The 20,398-nt window shown below is 41.7% G+C and overlaps 1 protein-coding gene and 1 long non-coding RNA gene across 2 annotated transcripts; one reads left to right on the forward strand and one right to left on the reverse strand.

Moving 5' to 3' along the window:
* The first annotated feature begins 5,983 nt into the window (after positions 1–5,983).
* Positions 5,984–9,454, forward strand: LOC133561714 (uncharacterized). The gene is made up of 5 exons (XM_061915227.1): positions 5,984–6,052; positions 7,308–7,646; positions 7,976–8,212; positions 8,294–8,644; positions 8,984–9,454. The coding sequence occupies exons 1-5, from the start codon at positions 6,007–6,009 to the stop codon at positions 9,394–9,396; spliced, it is 1,386 nt and encodes a 461-aa protein (XP_061771211.1). The 5' UTR covers positions 5,984–6,006; the 3' UTR covers positions 9,397–9,454.
* A 1,140-nt stretch (positions 9,455–10,594) lies between these two features.
* Positions 10,595–19,228, reverse strand: LOC133561621 (uncharacterized). Its single transcript, XR_009808742.1, has 3 exons — positions 18,542–19,228; positions 11,806–11,974; positions 10,595–11,681 (listed from the first exon to the last, which is right to left on the reverse strand). It is a non-coding gene; the product is annotated as an uncharacterized LOC133561621 (long non-coding RNA).
* Positions 19,229–20,398: the final 1,170 nt, after the last annotated feature.

Below are 20,398 nucleotides of genomic sequence, written 5' to 3' on the forward strand. Positions count from 1 at the left end.
TACATGTAAGGCAGGGGGACTTGGACCGTTTACACACGCTAATTATTCGGTATCTGGTGACGTTTTTCAGCGTTTGCTGGCGGATTTTCCGTTATTAACCACTCCCGCTTTTTCCACCGCGGACACTAAACACGGCGTCGAACATTTTATTCCCACGGTAGGCCCGCCAGTTTTTGCGCGCGCGCGCCGTCTTGACGCGGCTAAATCGACCATCGCTAAAGAGGAGTTTGCTACTATGGAGCGTTTAGGCATCGTTAGACGTTCTAATAGCCCTTGGGCTTCGCCCTTGCACATGGTGCCTAAGTCAGACGGTTCCTGGCGTCCTTGTGGGGATTTTCGCCGCCTTAACAACATCACAACGCACGACCGCTACACTATTCCGCACATCCAGGACTTTACGGCGCGCCTGGCTGGTGCCGCCATTTTTTCAAAGGTAGACCTACTTCGCGGTTATCACCAGGTTCCGGTGCGCGCCGAGGACGTGCCCAAAACTGCAGTAATAACCCCGTTTGGACTTTTTGAGTTCCTGCGTATGCCTTTTGGCCTGAAGGGGGCATCACAAACATTTCAAAGATTAATGGACTCAGTGTTGCGCGGGCTCAATTTTGTATTTGTTTATCTTGACGACATTTTGGTGGCGAGTCCTTCAGCTGAAGAGCACCAGTCACATCTAACACAAGTGTTCAAACGTCTTGACGAGCACGGCCTGATTGTCAATCCTTCTAAATGTCAGTTTGGGCTGTCGGAGATTGATTTTTTAGGTCACCGTATTTCGTCGCAGGGTGCCCTTCCTTTGCCTTCGAAGGTGCAGGCAGTGGCGGATTTTCCTCGTCCCTCCACTGTCAAAACTCTACAGGAGTTTTTGGGCATGATTAATTTTTATAATCGGTTCCTTCCGCGCGCTGCCCACCTCCTGCAGCCTCTTTATGGTGCCCTTCGTAATAAAATGGCTAGCGATTCCCTCGAATGGACTCCTCAGCGGGTCCAAGCTTTTCAGAGGGCTAAAACCGCACTCGCAGGGGCTACTCTTCTTGCCCACCCTGTTTCAACGGCGCCCGTGGCCTTGACGACGGATGCGTCTGATGTCGCCGTGGGTGTTGTGGTTGAGCAGCGGATGGCGAATGTGTGGCAGCCTCTTGCGTTCTTCAGTCGCAAACTGCGAGATAATGAGCGTAAGTACAGCGTATTTGATCGAGAATTGTTAGCACTGTATCTCGCGACACGCCATTTTCGTTTTCTGTTGGAGGGTCGATCTTTTACGGCTTTTGTTGATCACAAATCCCTGACGTTTGCCATGTCAAAGGTCACGGAGCCTTGGTCAGCCCGTCAGCAGCGTCACTTGTCGTCCATCTCGGAGTTCACTACGGACATTCAGCATGTGGCCGGTAAGGCCAACCCTGTGGCTGACTGTCTCTCACGCGTACTCGTGTGCCCCGTGCAGCTCGGTTTAGATTTTTCGGGAATGGCTGCTGACCAGCCTGACGACCCCGGCATCCGCGCACTCAAAGCTGAAGGTACGGCACTTGTGCTCAAGGAGGTGGTGGTGCAGGATGGCGGTCCCGCCCTCCTTTGTGATGTGTCCACTGGCCGCCCGCGACCTGTCGTCCCGGTAGACTGGTGCCGCCGGGTTTTTGACGCAATACACTCCCTGTCGCACCCTGGCGTTCGGGCTTCCGTCAAGTTAGTTGGTGCCAAGTTTGTTTGGGCTGGCCTTAGGAAGGATGTTAGGCAGTGGGCTGCCGCATGCGTGGCATGTCAGCGTGCCAAGGTCCACCGGCACACTAAGGCGCCCCTCGAACCATTTACGATTCCGGTCAGGCGGTTTGACCACGTGCATGTGGACTTAGTTGGCCCCCTCCCTCCGTCGCAGGGTTATACACACTTGCTAACGATGGTAGATCGCACCACCAGATGGCCTGAAGCGGTTCCTCTTTCCTCCACTGCCTCTGTAGACGTTGCCCGTGCGTTTCTGTCGGCCTGGGTTGCACGTTTTGGCACGCCATCCGATATCACCTCGGACAGGGGATCCCAATTCGTGTCGGAGCTTTGGTCAGCGCTGGCGCAGTCATTGGGTGTACAGGTGCACCGTACTACAGCCTACCATCCCCAAGCTAACGGTTTATATGAATGTTTTCACCGGTCGCTTAAGGCGGCTCTGCGTGCGGCGCTCGTGGATAGCAATTGGGTTGACCGTTTACCTTGGGTTATGCTCGGGTTGCGCTCGGCCCCTAAAGAGTATCTCGCTGCGGCCCCCGCTGAATTGGTGTTTGGTCAACCACTCCGTGTTCCGGGTGAATTTTTACCTGAGGGTGGTGCCCCGCGATCGTTTCCCTTTTGGCCGAGGGACTCCTTGGCTCCTGGCCCAGTCCACCACTGTTTCCCTAAATCTTTTGTGCCATTGGAGCTTAAAAATGCCTGTTTTGTTTTTGTTCGTCACGACGCCCACCGTTCGCCCCTCCAGCCTCCTTACGATGGCCCATTTAGGGTGCTGGAACACGGTCCTAAAACCTTTGTGCTGGATATGGGCGGGCGCAGGGAATGCGTTTCCATAGACAGGCTTAAACCGGCGCATTGTGTTGCGGGTGAAGAAGTACTGCCGGGCCAAGTCCCCCGCCGAGGTCGCCCTCCAAATCCTGTTAGGGTTGATTGTCCTTCGCCTCCACCGGGCCCTGTTATTTGTTCTTCCCCACAGGGTACACCCGCTCCCCCGCGGGATAGACATTTTACCCGTTGCGGCAGACAAGTGAGGCCCCCGGTAATGTTTTCCCCATAACTTGCTGTCTGGGTGTTCGGGGGAGGGCTGTGTGGCGGGCACTAGGACCATTCTCACACCCAGCAGAAGGGGTGTGGTTTGTTCTACTGGGAGACACTTTAAATATTGCATGTTGTGTTGTGTTTGTCAGATTTTCTCATGTTGGCAGTCTACAATAAAGACCTTGAAGAGACAACGTTCTGTTTCTTGTATTTGCCACACTGTATAATATTAGTATCACTATTACTAATACAGTGCTACAAACTTACTATTAAATTAAAAGTACGTTAGCAGATGAAGAAAATTGTTGTGAAGAGAAAAAGAGGAAGGAAGAAAAAAATAAGAAGTCCTTTAGTGGCAGTAAATCCATCTTTAACACCATCGTCATCATCATGGTAAACAACATGGAAGGAAGGATTTAAGGTAGAAGGATGAGCAGAAGAGAGATACAGAATGTTGCACACATGAGTTAGTAATTAATAATTGTCGTAAGATAAAGTTGGATGGGAAATAAAAAAGATAACAAGATTGTTGAGCAAAGACAGAATAAAACGGCGTCATGATGACGTCATCGCGGCTAGCACACTTACCCTCCATTCGGTCCTTTTGGCACTAAAAAAAGGGAGCCACGACCCCCACCAGCGCCCACAGCGTGGTACAGCAGGTCGTCGGCAAGGCGAAGGAGTGAGAAACCATGATTGTTGTCCCACAAAAAGAGGACTTTGTCGAGAAAGTGTTGTCAATTGGCGATGCTAGCTTAGCATCAGTGGCTGCTGCCGAGCCCGCTTGTCACTGTAGCCCCGCCCACTAAGCCCAGGCGGCACGTGATTGGTTGTAAGGCAAGTGTTTGTGATTGGTCGAGCCGGCTGCCATTCAGTGTTATATATATAAAAAAAAAAGAGCAGAATAATCGTTTAATCCGCATTCTAATGCTAATAAGTGTATTTACATTTGAATCTTCAACATCAGATTAGAGTTTGCCGTCAAAGTTTGTCAATTTGAATATAGTTTATGACATTTATCACGTTTGGAATTGCATATTAGCTGAGTGTGATCCAATCCAATCCACTTTATTTATATAGCACATTTAAACAACAATAACGTTTCCAAAGTGCTGCACAGCCATGTTAAAAACAATATTTAAAAACAAAAAACAAAAAAAAAAAACATTATGCTCCACCAATGACTGAATAAAACAAAAAATAAATAAAAATAAAACCAATAAAAACAAATATGATTAAAAACTATTTTAAAGGGTAAAATCAATTAAAACAGTAAAATAAAAATCAATTGTGATGTACTATTATTTCCTATGAATGACAAAATTGATTTGGTGAATTTACAAAAAACATATATGTGTATGTTCAAACATCTACCTTGTGTGAGGTTGAAAAGTAGAACTTGAAATAGAAACACGTGTTGGTGTTATTAAGATTTGCGTGCTAATGAGTGACATCTTAAAGCCCTCTTTTGCTTGCCTTAAAGCAGGGGTCGGCAACCCAAAATGTTGAAAGAACCATATTGGACTACAAATACAAAAAAGTAATCTGTCTGGAGCCGGATAAAAGAAAATACTTATAAAAGTGTTATAATGATGGCAACACATGATGTAAGTGGCTCATTAGCTATACTAGCCTACTATCAAAATGTGTGTCAGGCTGACGCAAATCTACGTTGACAGAAATGTTGAAATGTAATATTTATTCTACACATTTTTACAACATTGGAAAACATTTGTAAAACTCCTGGCAACTGACCAAAGGTATAGCTGTGTGTGTCCAAGTTAAAGGAAACAACAGGCTGTCTTCTTCTAATGAATTTATTACAATCTTTACAAGCTGGGTCACGTTTGCTGTGGTCTGGAACAACACGGAACACAAACAACTATCAGAAATGCGGCCAAGATTACATACAGATAACGTGTCATGAGACATGGAAAAATAAACTAAATACACAGAGGACATAAGTAAAGGACATTAAATATACCTACAAACAAGGCATAATGATGCAATATGTACATACAGCTAGCCTAAATAGCATGTTAGCATCGATTAGCTTGAAGTCAGGCAGTAACCAAATATGCCTGATCAGCACTCCAACAAGTTAAAAAAATTAACAAAGCTCATCTTTGTGCATTCACGCACAGCATAAAACGTTTGGTGGACAACATGAGACGAAGAAGGAGTGGCATAAAACACGTCGTTCTGTGGCGGCGTCGGAGAAAGTTGTACATGTAAACCAACTGTTGAGTCAAAGTCCAGACAACGGTGAGTTCAAGGGCCGCTGAAATTAGTAGGAACAAACGGCGCTCGCCAAATACTCTCATCAGTGAAGCACGAACACAAACATTTTAAAGACTGGGCTTTCTAACAATTGGGAAGGTTTGTGTCTGTCATGATCTTTGGTTATGTTCTTCTGGTTTTTGGACTGTTTTAGTTCCAGACTGCGCACCCTGGTTTGTTTTAGTTTCCATGACAACTCATTGGTTTCACCTGACTCATTTGTACTCACACACCTGTTGTCAATCACAACATTATTATTTGAGCCTGTAGTTGCCAGGTAGTCGGCCTGGCGACACTGACATCATTCATGCTCTGCACTAATGATATACCCCTGCTACTCTGTTTTTGCGCTGTCTATGCCATAGATTCATGCTCTGTATTTTATGCCAAGTAAGTTTTGTTTTTTCATGTCCATAGTTTACGTTATAGTATTAGTTTTGTTTTGTGCCTCCGCTGTGAGCGCTTTTTGTTTATACTTTTTATTGTAGAAATGAAAAGATGTCATTACCTTCACGTGGTGTCCAGTCAAGTCGCTTTGCACCACGGGAAAACAAACCGCACCATAGTCCACGTCTTGACAGTGTCGTGTTTGTGCTCCTACAGAAACCAGATCACAACAAAAAACATGTTTTTCACCCCATTTTTTCCCCATTTTAATAAATTTTTTCGAAAAAGGCTCCATGGAGCCACCAGGGCGCCGCTCAAGAGCCGCATGTGGCTCTAGAGCCGCGGGTTGCTGACCCCCGCCTTAACGCCTCAGGCATGTTTTTAAAAGTGTGTTGAAGTTCTTAGAGGAACCTGCAACGAAAATAACACAGAAAAGTGCATTTCATGAGTGGGTTTTATTCCTGCATGTCAATAAGATAAAGAAGAAGAAGGCCACTTCTTCTTCTTTATTTCTTTGAACTTCATGACCACTTCCTTCTTGCGACCTGTGGACGCACACATTTCTACTTGTTCACTTACTCCAATATGAGTCTGAAGACCGGGTTGGTGGTCCTCCTTCTCTGCATGCCAGGTACTAAACATCTACTTTTTGATTTGGTTAAATTCCTGACTCTGATTGATAAAACATTGCTTTCCTACATAGACTCTCTGCATGTATATATATATATTTTTTTACCAGTAATGTCAGCTAAATGTGCAATTTTTCAGTGAAACATTCTTAATTAACATAATTCATGAAGGAAAAGAAACTATAAAAGGACAAACTTTCAAGCTAATTCATGTTGCGTCTGCTCTGAAGTGGACTTTTTGACGTGCAAGTAGAGAATTGTGCTCACACACTTCCTGAAATAGTCAACATCTTCTCACTCATTGCAATCAAGTGTTAAGCGGCCAACAGGCGTGGAGGAAAGAAGCAAATGTTCATATTAAATATATATATATATATATATATATATATATATATATATATATATATATATATATATATATATATATATATATATATATATATATATATACACATGCCTTAAGGAAGGGCTCATATTTTTGAGCACCAAGGCAAACATTTTCTTTCGGGGCAAATATATATATATTTATATATAAATTATCGTGTTAATTTTAAATGTGCTCAACATTTTCAAAAGCTACTGTTGCGTCTGACCAGCTTTTCCTCCCAGGAAATTTAAGTCACTGGTCAATCCCAAGTTCTTTCGATGACATATATGCTGTGTAAGAAGGACCATCAAGACAGAGTAGAAATATTATCTAGTTTTACTGAAGCTACAGGAGAACAGCCCAGACAATATTCACTATGCTAGGTAAAACAGTGTTGGAGTGTGAACGCGACGCCATCATTCAATTTGGAATATCTCATTAAAAATGTTCTGGGTTCTAGATCTATATATTTAAAGACAAATATTTGTGTTTTTGTTCATAAATAATATCAGCCTGTCAGATTTTTTTTTGGGATGCCTTTACATGTATTTTTACATTTTTAAAGAGAGAAGTATTTTTTAAGTTATGTACATTTACATGTACTAAGTACATTATTTTTGTAACAGCCCGATTAGCAGCACGGTTAAAGTATTAATAGATATTTCTGAATGAAGTAGTCATCTTTATTGTCAGTTAGCACATGCCTAAAATATGACACAACTCTTAAGTCCTTTGGCTGAATTAGAACCACTGAATGTGTTTACACTCAATAATCTGATTAGTCGACTAATCTTTAAAATAATTGAATTGAATGAAATAATTGCTAGTTGTGATGTGTGAAGTACTTGATGAAGTATTTGATGAAGTACTTGTGATGTTGTGTGTTTCAGGGCTGCTCAGTGCTGAGTGGGGGGGGACCTATACTGAGAAGGAGATCTGTGCATTTAAAGGATCCACTGTAAAGCTTCAGTGCGACTTTAAGTTCCCGCCCACAGAAGGCGGGCGTGAGATCAAGATCAAAGAAACATTTTGGTTCACCAAAGATCCAAAGAAAGATCTGAGACTGGACCCTCAGTACTTTGGTGGTGTGCAGTCTGAGTGTCATGGCAACATCTGCAGTCTGACCATCGCAGACGTGAGACGGAGTGACGAGTACACGTTCAGATTCACAACTGACCATTCCAGAGGAGACTTCATCGTCACGCCTGGTGTCAAAGTGACCGTCACTGGTACTGCTTTCCATAAAACACATTTCCACCAAGCTCAGTCTAGTTTGAGGTCAGGAAGTCCAAGTACTGATTGTCATCTGTGAGTAGGCGGGGCCAACCACAGTGACATCTTCTTTTTGCTCTTCTTCACATTCTGGAAATGACCATTTGCTGAGTCTGAGTCTGCACTGAGTCTGACTTACTACAACTGTACTTGGTACCCTGACCAGTTATTTTAGTACCCTTCACAACTTATGAGAACAGAAACTGATCCAAACTGTACTGCCTTTGGTGGAAGTGGAGAATAGGACTTTTATTTTGAAATGATTTAAATTTTCCTTTCATTCCAGATCTGAAAGTACAAGTGCCCTCAAGTACCAGGATTGAAGATGGCAAATATTGCTATGATCTGAAGTGTGTCAACGACACCTGCAGTCCTAGGTCTCCTTCTTCATACGTCTGGTATAAGAATGGAGAGGAAATCCCAAATGCAAAGTCCCAAGTGTACACAGTAGAAGGGTATGACTATGAAAACAGTTACTCCTGTGCTGTGAGAGGACACGAGCAAGCTGTGTCTCCTCCAGAGTGTGAGTGGACTCTTCAGTCTTCTGCTGCACGTCACATGTAACTTTGTGCTGACTCAGCTCAATGCTTCTTCTGTCTTTCAGGTGTGTTTTACAGGTCATGTAAGAAGGTGGTTTACCACAAGAGACACATCTGTGCCATCCAAGGATCATCAGTGGACATTACCTGTGGATTCACGAGCTATGGAAATACCCTGACACAATTCTGGTACCGTACAGATTCTAGTCACTGGAGGAACCCCTCCATGACTGAAGATCTGCGGTCAGACCCTCAGTATGAAGGTCGTCTTGAGTTACCTTCAGAGACTACTAAAAAAAGCACACTGAGAATAAAAGATGTGAGGCAGAGTGATTCTGCCGAGTACCGCTTCAAATTCACCATTGATGGTTTTGAATGGAGGAGTATTTTACCTGGAAGCACCTTGACAGTCGCAGGTATGAACACACCTGACCAAACATGCCCAATAATACAACTATATTACAATGGATACTTTGGATTAGATTACAAAATAGATATATTATGTACAATACTGTATATTACATTATGTTTGATTGTTTTGCCAAGTCACTAATCTTTTCTAGTGTTTGAATGCGGGTCAAATGTAATTTTACTTTGAAATAAGTCAGCAGCCAATCACAAGAAGGCTGTGGGCTGCAAACTGGACTTTGGACAGTGGTGTTCCAGATGAAGCAGTCATGTGTGTATGTTGTGTGACTTGCATCTCCAATCAATATTAATATGACATCTTTCATGTTTGCTCCTCTGGCCTCCAGCTGTGCAGGTGCAGGTGATGTCAGTCAGAGTTGAAGATTCTCACCTTGTTGCACAAATGTTGTGTCACACAAGCTGCCTTCCAGAAACTCCTTTGTTCTTTGAGTGGCAGAAGAATGGAGAGGATATAAAGTCTGGAACCAAAGTAGAACTCACCTTGTCACCTGGAGACTACATCACCTGTGCTGCACGACAACAACAACAACATATCAGCATCTCTCCTCCCCTGTGTGAGTGCTTCTTTCTTCTGGAAAAACACAAATATTTCTTGTTTCTATTCCAACTCCAAAGTCCTAAACAACACAAACAAATTGCAATGACCTCCCAGCTGATGAACACGTTTAGCCAGCTGGCAGAAGCAGCAACCAGTCAACACATTTGTTTTTATTCCTGCTTACGTCGCACTTGTTGCTAGGTAGACTTCATAGGGCGCTGTGACGGACAGGGAGAGTCGGCAGGAAAACAACACTTTAAATATTATGAGACATGAACCTTTCATTGGATCACACTAAATGTGTGAATAAAACAATACAATGTTTTATTTCTATGAATAGATATTAATTAAATGAGAAGTTTTCTGTGTGAAGTATGTATATTACACAGATATTATACGTACATCATGCGTGTATGTTTGGACTTTGGGGTCCCCCTGTGGTCTGGCATTAGTGCAAAGTGAGGCAGTGAGCCACCAGATCCAGCAGATGGCGCTGCATGTGTACTGTGATGCACTGTCAAGTGTAATGTGCACTGGCGCCTTGGCGGAGGTCTGCTGCTGCTTTACTGACATGTCTGTTCATGTTTTTGTTTAGTTATGTTCTGTTTTGCTTAAAGGGGAAAATTATCACAATTTCAAAAGGGTTAAAACCAATAAAAATCAGTTACCAGTGGCTTATTTGATTTTTTTTTCAAAATTTTACTCGTACCGGAATATCCCTAAAAAAAGCTTTAAAGTGCCTTATTTTCGCTGTCTGCGAAGACACTGTCCCTTTTCCTGTGACGTCACATAGCGATGCCAATACAAACATGGCGGTTACCACAGCAAGATATAGCGACATTAGCTCGGATTCAGACTCGGATTTCAGCGGCTTAAGCGATTCAACAGAATACACATGTATTGAAACGGATGGTTGGAGTTTGGAGGCAGATAGCGAAAACGAATTTGAAGAAGAAACTGAAGTTATTGAGCGAATAGCTATTGACGCTATTCGACCATGTTTGCCTTTGCATCGCCAGTAAAATGTGCAGACCAACGATCGGAAGTTTCGCATCTCGTGACACTGGATCAACTTATATCCGTCGATTGGTAAGTGTTTGTTGGCATTAAATGTGGGTGGAAGGAAACGCTGGATGTAAATATAGTTTCAAATGTACATACATGGGGCAGTATAGCTCGGTTGGTAGAGTGGCCGTGTCAGCAACTTGAGGGTTGCAGGTTCGATACCCGCGTCTGCCATCCGAGTCACTGCCGTTGTGTCCTTGGGCAAGACACTTTACCCACCTGCTCCCAGTGCCACCCACACTGGTTTAAATGTAACTTAGATATTGGGTGTCACTATGTAAAACGCTTTGAGTCACTAGAGAAAAGTGCTATATAAATATAATTCACTTCACTTCATACAGCTAGCCAAAATAGCATGTTAGCATCGATTAGCTGGCAGTCATGCCGCGACCAAATGTGTCTGATTAGCACATAAGTCAATAACATCAACAACACTCACCTGTGTGATTTCTTTGCCTTTATCGTTGAAAATGCATCTGCAGGTTATCCATACATCTCTGTGCCATGTCTGTCTTAGCATCGCCGGTAAATAGCATGTTAGCATCGATTAGCATTCTACGTAAATCAACTTGAATATGTCCCTGTTAGTGTTGTAACACCCTCCGACAACACACTGACGAGGCATGATGTCTCCAAGGTACGGAAAACAGTCGAAAAATTGTAAAATAACAGAGCTGATTTGGCTCGATGTGTATAATATGTTTGACAAAATGGTCGATTGACTAACTAGGTGACGTCACGTTCTGACGTCATTGCTCCGAGAGCGATAAATAGAAAGGCGTTTAATTCGCCAAAATTCACCCATTTAGAGTTCGGAAATCGGTTAAAAAAATAGATGGTCTTTTTTCTGCACCATCAAGGTATATATTGACGCTTACATAGGTCTGCTGATAATGTTCCCCTTTAAGACTCCATTTTTTCTAGTTTTTGCACTTCTATGTTTGTCTTATTACCATGCCAACTCATTAGTTTTCACCTTGTCCTCATGTCACGCCCCTGTCCTCATGTTTCACACCTGTTTCACTAATCACCACAGTATTATTTAAGCCTGTCTGTTCATTCTGGCAACATCAGCTCCTTCACCTGCTACGCACCTTTTAATGATCCATGCCAATGATCCATGCCCCTTGTTTCGGTCACAGTGAGTGTTATCGTTTTGGTTATTCATAGTTCTGCAATCGTGCAAGTTTTAGATCATGCCCATAGTTTTGTCTTAGTGCACGTTTTTGTTTTTAATAGCTAAGTTTTGTACGCCCATTGGGAGCGCCTTTTGTTTGCCTGTTTTGTAGGTTTTTATATCGTCAAAATAAAAAGATGTCTTCACCTTCACGCCGTTTCCACTCCATTTGCTTGGCACCTCGGGAAAACAATCCACGTCCAAGTCCAAGTCCTGACATTTGCTGACTCATGTTTTGTCTGTGCTGAAAAGAAGAAGAAGGTGTTTTTTTTAAACATATTTGTTCTTCCTCCAGATGTTCTGAAAAGACCCTCAGTGTCTCTGAGTCATGCTGGTGACATATTGGAGGGTCGTCCCCTGACACTGACCTGCGACATCGACAACTTCGACTACTCCTCAGCAACAGATGATTACTGCTGGTACAAGAAGAAGAATGTGTCTTCAGATGATGAAGTCCTCAGTAAAGGTCGACAACTGGTCTTCAAGTCCATCAAGTGTTCAGACTCAGCAGAGTATTTGTGTACTGTGGAGAACCAGCTGGGGAAGAAGACATCAGAACCCGTTCGCATTGACGTCCAACGTGAGTACATCTACATCTTTGATATATGTGGTGACACTGATGAGGACTGTTCCGTTTTCCCCACGGAAAAGGCAACCAAGTGTGCTTAGATTATTACTCAAGATTTCCAGTTTGTATATTTTTCGTTTATTTATTTTTGGTGGCTGGTTCTTAGTTGGTTAGTTAGTTTTGGTCAATCAGTTAGTTAGGTAATAAATCTGAAAGGAAGAATTCAGTGCATCATTTTCGTACCAAAATCAATACCCTTAATAATAAATAATAATAATACTAATAAATATCTATGATAAATAACCATTTATAAACTAATGTTGATCATGTACAATATAATTCAAATAAAGGTATATCATTCATGAGCACGTTTCATCTATCAAACATTATATTTACTATTTACAAGCCTCTGTAAAGTGCATTCTAGTAAATCACTACAACTCCCAAAATGCACCACGGCAAACCAGGAAGTAGTGATACCTACGCTAAGACAGGTGCCGCGATAAACAAACATTTATCTAAGCGCCCGGATCTACAAGAGCGCTATAGTGGAGTTTAAAAGCAGCGGACACAACACAATACCGATGAGCATGGTGACAGCGTACAACATAAAACAAGGCAAACGGGAACTTACCAAGTGGCTGCACACCGGGTTGAGCGTGAGTACAGACTGAATGTTAAGTTAGAACTAGCCAGCGCCAGGCTGGATGATCCCTGTACACATAGCAATTTTCGTAGAATAATACACAACTCACAAAATGTTTTTTCTACTGTGTCTATGACTACGTCAGAGTTAGACATGCGTTCTACTGAGGTGGCAAATTATGATGCGTTCAGTTTATCGCAGCGCCAAGTAGACAATCTGAAAATTCCCGTCATATCAATTCCTAGATATGGTCGTAATTATTTTAAGTACACTGCGCATAATAAACGCAACATTATTAATATTGCTACTACGGATAATTTTATCAACAACTCCTTAAAACAGCCCACTACCTATAATATGGGCTTTCTAAACATCATATCTTTGTCTCCCAAAACGTTATTAGTCAATGAGGTCATTAGAGACAACAACCTTAACGTCATCGGTCTTAGCGAAACCTGGCTTAAACCAGACGACTTTTTTGCGATAAATGAGGCATCCCCTCCTAAGTATACGAATGCGCATATTGCCCGTCACCTCAAAAGGGGAGGGGGTGTCGCACTAATATACAACGAAAACTTTAACTTTAGTCCTAACTTAAATAATAAATATAAATCGTTTGAGGTGCTTTCTATGAAGTCTGCCACACCTCTGCCTCTGTGCCTGGCCGTTATCTACCGCCCCCCAGGGCCCTATTCGGACTTTATTAGTGAATTCTCAGAGTTTGTTGCTGATCTAGTGACGCACGCCGACAATATAATTATAATGGGGGACTTTAATATCCATATGAATACCCCATTGGACCCACCGTGTGTGGCGCTCCAGACTATAATTGATAGCTGTGGTCTTACACAAATAATAAATGAACCGACGCATCGCAGCGGTAATACGATAGACCTAGTGCTTGTCAGAGGTATCACCGTCTCCAAAGTTATGATACTCCCGTATACTAAAGTAATGTCCGATCATTACCTTATAAAATTCGAAGTTCAGACTCATGTTCGGCAAGCTAATAATAATAATAACTGCTATAGCAGCCGCAACATTAATGCTGCCACAACGACGACTCTTGCGGACCTACTGCCCTCGGTAATGGCACCGTTCCCAAAGTATGTGGGCTCTATTGATAACCTCACTAACAACTTTAACAACGCCCTGCGCGAAACCATTGATAGTATAGCACCGCTGAAGTTAAAAAAGGCTCCAAAAAGGCGTACGCCATGGTTTACTGAAGAAACTAGAGCTCAGAAATTATTATGTAGAAAGCTGGAACGCAAATGGCGCACGACTAAACTTGAGGTGCACCATCAAGCATGGAGTGATAGTTTAATAACTTATAAACGCATGCTTACCTTAGCTAAAACTAATTATTACTCAAATCTCATCCGCATTAATAAAAACGATCCAAAATTTTTGTTTAGTACAGTAGCATCGCTAAGCCAACAAGGGACTCCTTCCAGTAGCTCCACCCATTCGGCAGATGACTTTATGAAGTTCTTTAATAAGAAAATTGATCTTATTAGAAAGGAGATTAAAGACAATGCGTCCCAGCTACAACGGGGTTATAGTAACACAGATATGATTGTATATACGGCGGATACTGCAAATATCCAAAATAGTTTCTCTCGTTTTGATGAAATAACATTAGAAGGATTGTTACAACGTGTAAATGGAATAAAACAAACAACATGTTTACTTGACCCACTTCCTGGGAAACTTATCAAGGAGCTTTTTGTATTATTAGGTCCATCAGTGCTAAATATTATAAACTTATCACTTTCCTCGGGCACTGTTCCCGTTGCATTCAAAAAAGCGGTTATTCATCCTCTCCTTAAAAGACCTAACCTCGATCCTGACCTCATGGTAAACTACCGACCGGTGTCTCACCTTCCCTTTATTTCGAAAATCCTCGAAAAAATTGTTGCAGAGCAGCTAAATGAGCACTTAGCGTTTAACAATCTATGTGAAACCTTTCAATCCGGTTTCAGGGCAAATCACTCTACTGAGACAGCCCTCGCAAAACTGACTAATGATCTATTGCTAACAATGGACTCTGATGCGTCATCTATGTTGCTGCTCCTCGATCTTAGCGCTGCTTTCGATACCGTCGATCATAATATTTTATTAGAGCGTATCAAAATACGAATTGGTATGTCAGACTCAGCCCTGTCATGGTTTAACTCTTATCTTACTGATAGGATGCAGTGCGTCTCCTATAACAGTGTGACCTCGGACTATGTTAAGGTAACGTGTGGAGTTCCCCAGGGTTCGGTCCTTGGGCCTGTACTCTTCAGCATCTACATGCTGCCGCTAGGTGACGTCATACGCAAATACGGTATTAGCTTTCACTGTTATGCTGATGACACCCAACTTTACATGCCCCTAAAGCTGACCAACACGCCGGACTGTAGTCAGTTGGAAGCGTGTCTTAATGAAATTAAACAATGGATGTCCGCTAACTTTTTGCAACTTAATGCCAAAAAAACGGAAATGCTGATTATCGGTCCTGCTAGACACGGACCTCTATTTAATAATACAACTTTAACATTTGACAACCAAATAATAAAACAAGGTGACTCTGTAAAAAATCTGGGTATTATCTTCGACCCAACTCTCTCCTTTGAGTCACACATTAAAAGCGTTACTAAAACGGCCTTCTTTCATCTCCGTAATATCGCTAAAATTCGCTCCATTTTGTCCACTAAAGACGCCGAGATCATTATCCATGCGTTTGTTACGTCTCGTCTCGATTACTGTAACGTATTATTTTCGGGTCTCCCCATGTCTAGCATTAAAAGATTACAGTTGGTACAAAATGCGGCTGCTAGACTTTTGACAAGAACAAGAAAATTTGATCATATTACGCCTGTACTGGCTCACCTGCACTGGCTTCCTGTGCACTTAAGATGTCACTTTAAGGTTTTACTACTTACGTATAAAATACTACACGGTCTAGCTCCAGCCTATCTTGCCGATTGTATTGTACCGTATGTCCCGGCAAGAAATCTGCGTTCAAAAGACTCCGGCTTATTAGTGATTCCTAGAGCTCAAAAAAAGTCTGCGGGCTATAGAGCGTTTTCCGTTCGGGCTCCAGTACTCTGGAATGCCCTCCCGGTAACAGTTCGAGATGCTACCTCAGTAGAAGCATTTAAGTCTCATCTTAAAACTCATCTGTATACTCTAGCCTTTAAATAGACCTCCTTTTTAGACCAGTTGATCTGCCGCTTCTTTTCTTTCTCCTATGTCCCCCCCTCCCTTGTGGAGGAGGTCCGGTCCGATGACCATGGATGAAGTACTGACTGTCCAGAGTCGAGACCCAGGATGGACCGCTCGTCGGGACCCAGGATGGACCGCTCGCCTGTATCGGTTGGGGACATCTCTACGCTGCTGATCCGCTTGAGATGGTTTCCTGTGGACGGGACTCTCACTGCTGTCTTGGAGCCACTATGGATTGAACTTTCACAGTATCATGTTAGACCCGCTCGACATCCATTGCTTTCGGTCCCCTAGAGGGGGGGGGGTTGCCCACATCTGAGGTCCTCTCCAAGGTTTCTCATAGTCAGCATTGTCACTGGCGTCCCACTGAATGTGAATTCTCCCTGCCCACTGGGTGTGAGTTTTCCTTGCCCTTTTGTGGGTTCTTTCGAGGATGTTGTAGTCGTAATGATTTGTGCAGTCCTTTGAGACATTTGTGATTTGGGGCTATATAAATAAACATTGATTGATTGATTGATTGATTGGCACTAAAAAAAGGGAGCCACGACCCCCACCAGCGCCCACAGCGTGGTACAGCAGGTCGTCGGCAAGGCGAAGGAGTGAGAAACCATGATTGTTGTCCCACAAAAAGAGGACTTTGTCGAGAAAGTGTTATCAATTGGCGATGCTAGCTTAGCATCAGTGGCTACTGCCGAGCCCGCTTGTCACTGTAGCCCCGCCCACTAAGCCCAGGCGGCACGTGATTGGTTGTAAGGCAAGTGTTTGTGATTGGTCGAGCCGGCTGCCATTCAGTGTTATATAAAAAAAAAAAGAGCAGAATAATCGTTTAATCCGCATTCTAATGCTAATAAGTGTATTTACATTTGAATCTTCAACATCAGATTAGAGTTTGCCGTCAAAGTTTGTCAATTCGAATATAATTTATGACATTTATCACGTTTGGAATTGCCTATTAGCTGAGTGTGATCCAATCCAATCCACTTTATTTATATAGCACATTTAAACAACAATAACGTTTCCAAAGTGCTGCACTGCCATGTTAAAAACAATATTTTAAAAAAAACCAAACAAAAAAAAACATTATGCTCCACCAATGACTGAATAAAACAAAAAATAAATAAAAATAAAACCAATAAAAACAAATATGATTAAAAACTATTTTAAAGGGTAAAATCAATTAAAACAGTAAAATAAAAATCAATTGTGATGTATTATTATTTCCTATGAATAACAAAATTGATTTGGTGAATTTACAAAAAACATATATGTGTATGTTCAAACATCTACCTTGTGTGAGGTTGAAAAGTAGAACTTGAAATAGAAACACGTGTTGGTGTTATTAAGATTTGTGTGCTAATGAGTGACATCTTAAAGCCCTCTTTTGCTTGCCTTAAAGCAGGGGTCGGCAACCCGAAATGTTGAAAGAACCATATTGGACTACAAATACAAAAAAGTAATCTGTCTGGAGCCGCAAAAATGAAAAGACTTATAAAAGTGTTATAATGATGGCAACACATGATGTAAGTGGCTCATTAGCTATACTAGCCTACTATCAAAATGTGTGTCAGGCTGACGCAAATCTACGTTGACAGAAATGTTGAAATGTAATATTTATTCTACACATTTTTACATTAGAAAACATTAGTAAAACTCCTGGCAACTGACCAAAGGTATAGCTGTGTGTGTCCAAGTTAAAGGAAACAACAGGCTGTTTTCTTCTAATTAATTTATTACAATCTTTATAAGCTGGGTCACGTTTGCTGTGGTCTGGAACAACACGGAACACAAACAACTATCAGAAATGCGGCCAAGATTACATACAGATAACGTGTCATGAGACATGGAAAAATAAACTAAATACACAGAGGACATAAGTAAAGGAAATTAAATATACCTACAAACAAGGCATAATGATGCAATATGTACATACAACTAGCCTAAATAGCATGTTAGCATCGATTAGCTTGCTGTCAGGCAGTGACCAAATATGCCTGATCAGCACTCCAACAAGTCAATAACATCAACAAAGCTCATCTTTGTGCATTCACGCACAGCATAAAACGTTTGGTGGACAACATGAGACAAAGAAGGAGTGGCATAAAACACGTCCTTCTGTGGCGGCGGCGGAAAAAGTTGTACATGTAAACGGTGAGTTCAAGGGCCGCTGAAATTAGTAGGACCAAATGGTGCTTGCCAATGAAGCACAAACACAAACATTTTAAAAGGTGGGCTTTCTAACAATTAGGGAAGTTTGTGTCTGTCATGATCTTTGGTTTGTGATCATGTTTTGGTTATGTTCTGCTGGTTTTTGGACTGTTTTAGTTCCTGACTGCGTACCCTGGTTTGTTTTAGTTTTCATGACAACTCATTGGTTTCACCTGACTCATTTGGACTCACGCACCTGTTGTCAATCACAACATTACTATTTAAGCCTGTAGTTGCCAGGTAGTCGGCCTGGCGACACTGACATCATTCATGCTCTGCACTAATGATACACCCCTGCTACTCTGTTTTTGCGCTGTCTATGCCATAGATTCATGCTCTGTATTTTATGCCAAGTAAGTTTTGTTTTTTTAGTGTCCATAGTTTACGTTATAGTATTAGTTTTGTTTTGTGCCTCCGCTGTGAGCGCTTTTTGTTTATACTTTTTATTGTAGAAATGAAAAGATGTCATTACCTTCACGTCGTGTCCAGTCAAGTCGCTTTGCACCACGGGAAAACAAACCGCACCATAGTCCACGTCTTGACAGTGTCGTGTTTGTGCTCCTACAGAAACCAGATCACAACAAAAAAACATCATTTTCAATACATTTTTTCCCCATTTTAATACATTTTTTCGAAAAAGGCTCCATGGAGCCACCAGGGCGCCGCTCAAGAGCCGCATGTTGCTCTAGAGCCGCGGGTTGCTGACCCCCGCATTAACGCCTCAGGCATGTTTTTAAAAGTGCGTTGAAGTTCTTAGAGGAACCTGCAACGAAAATAACACAGAAAAGTGCATTTCATGAGTGGGTTTTATTCCTGCATGTCAATAAGATAAAGAAGAAGAAGGCCACTTCTTCTTCTTTATCTTATTGAACGTCATGACCACTTCCTTCTTGCGACCTGTGGACGCACACATTTCTACTTGTTCACTTACTCCAATATGAGTCTGAAGACCGGGTTGGTGGTCCTCCTTCTCTGCATGCCAGGTACTAAACATCTACTTTTTGATTTGGTTGAATTCCTGACTCTGATTGATAAAACATTGCTTTCCTACATAGACTCTCTGCATGTATATATATTTTTTTACCAGTAATGTCAGCTAAATGTGCAATTTTTCAGTGAAACATTCTCAATTAACATAATTCATGAAGGAAAAGAAACTATAAAAGGACAAACTTTCAAGCTAATTCATGTTGCGTCTGCTCTGAAGTGGACTTTTTGACGTGCAAGTTGAGAATTGTGCTCACACACTTCCTGAGATAGTCAACATCTTCTCAGTCATTGCAATCAAGTGTTAAGCGGCCAACAGGCGTGGAGGAAAGAAGCAAATGTTCATATTAAATATATATATATATATATATATATATATATATATACGTATATATACACACATGCCTTAAGGAATGGCTCATATTTTTGAGCACCAAGGCAAACATTTTCTTTCGGAGCAAATATATATATATTTATATATAAATTATTGTGTTGATTTTAAATGTGCTAAAAATTTTCAAAAGCTACTGTTGCGTCTGACCAGCTTTTCCTCCCAGGAAATTTAAGTCACTGGTCAATCCCAAGTTTTATCGATGACATATATGCTGAGTAAGAAGGACCATCAAGACAGAGTAGAAATATTATCTAGTTTTACTGAAGCTACAGGAGAACAGCCCAGACAATATTCACTATGCTAGGTAAAACAGTGTTGGAGTGTGAACGCGACGCCATCATTCAATTTGGAATATCTCATAAAAAAATATTCTGGGTTCTAGATCTACATATTTAACGACGAGTATATTTGTGTTTTTGTTCATAAATAATATCAGCCTATCAGATTTTTTATTACGTGATGTCTTTATCCGTATTATTACATTTTTATAGAAAGAGGTATTTTTTAAGTTATGTACATTTACATGTACTAAGTACATTATTTTTGTAACAGCCCGATAAGAAGCACGGTTAAAGTATTAATAAATGATTCTGAATGAAGTAGTCATCTTTATTGTCAGTTAGCACATGCCTAAACTTTGACACAACTCTTAAGGCCTTTGGCTGAATTAGAACCACTGAATATGTTTACACTAAATAATCGGATTAGTCGACTAATCTTTAAAATATAATTCATTACATGTCAATGGTTGTTGTCATTCATCCAGGTCATTGTCATCTCAATCCATCACAACTGGACTGTTTGGTTTGTCTTAGAAGTAGATTTCATCAGTTCATACTCATAGACTTAGGCAGGTCGGATCTAGTCTTAGATCTAGTCCAGCGGCTAGATCTCTCACATACAACACCGTCCTTTGAACTATTCCTAAAAGACTCCGCAATTTAGCCT

This window comes from Nerophis ophidion, linkage group LG01 (assembly GCF_033978795.1).
Source record: "Nerophis ophidion isolate RoL-2023_Sa linkage group LG01, RoL_Noph_v1.0, whole genome shotgun sequence".
Classification (NCBI taxonomy): domain Eukaryota; kingdom Metazoa; phylum Chordata; class Actinopteri; order Syngnathiformes; family Syngnathidae; genus Nerophis; species Nerophis ophidion.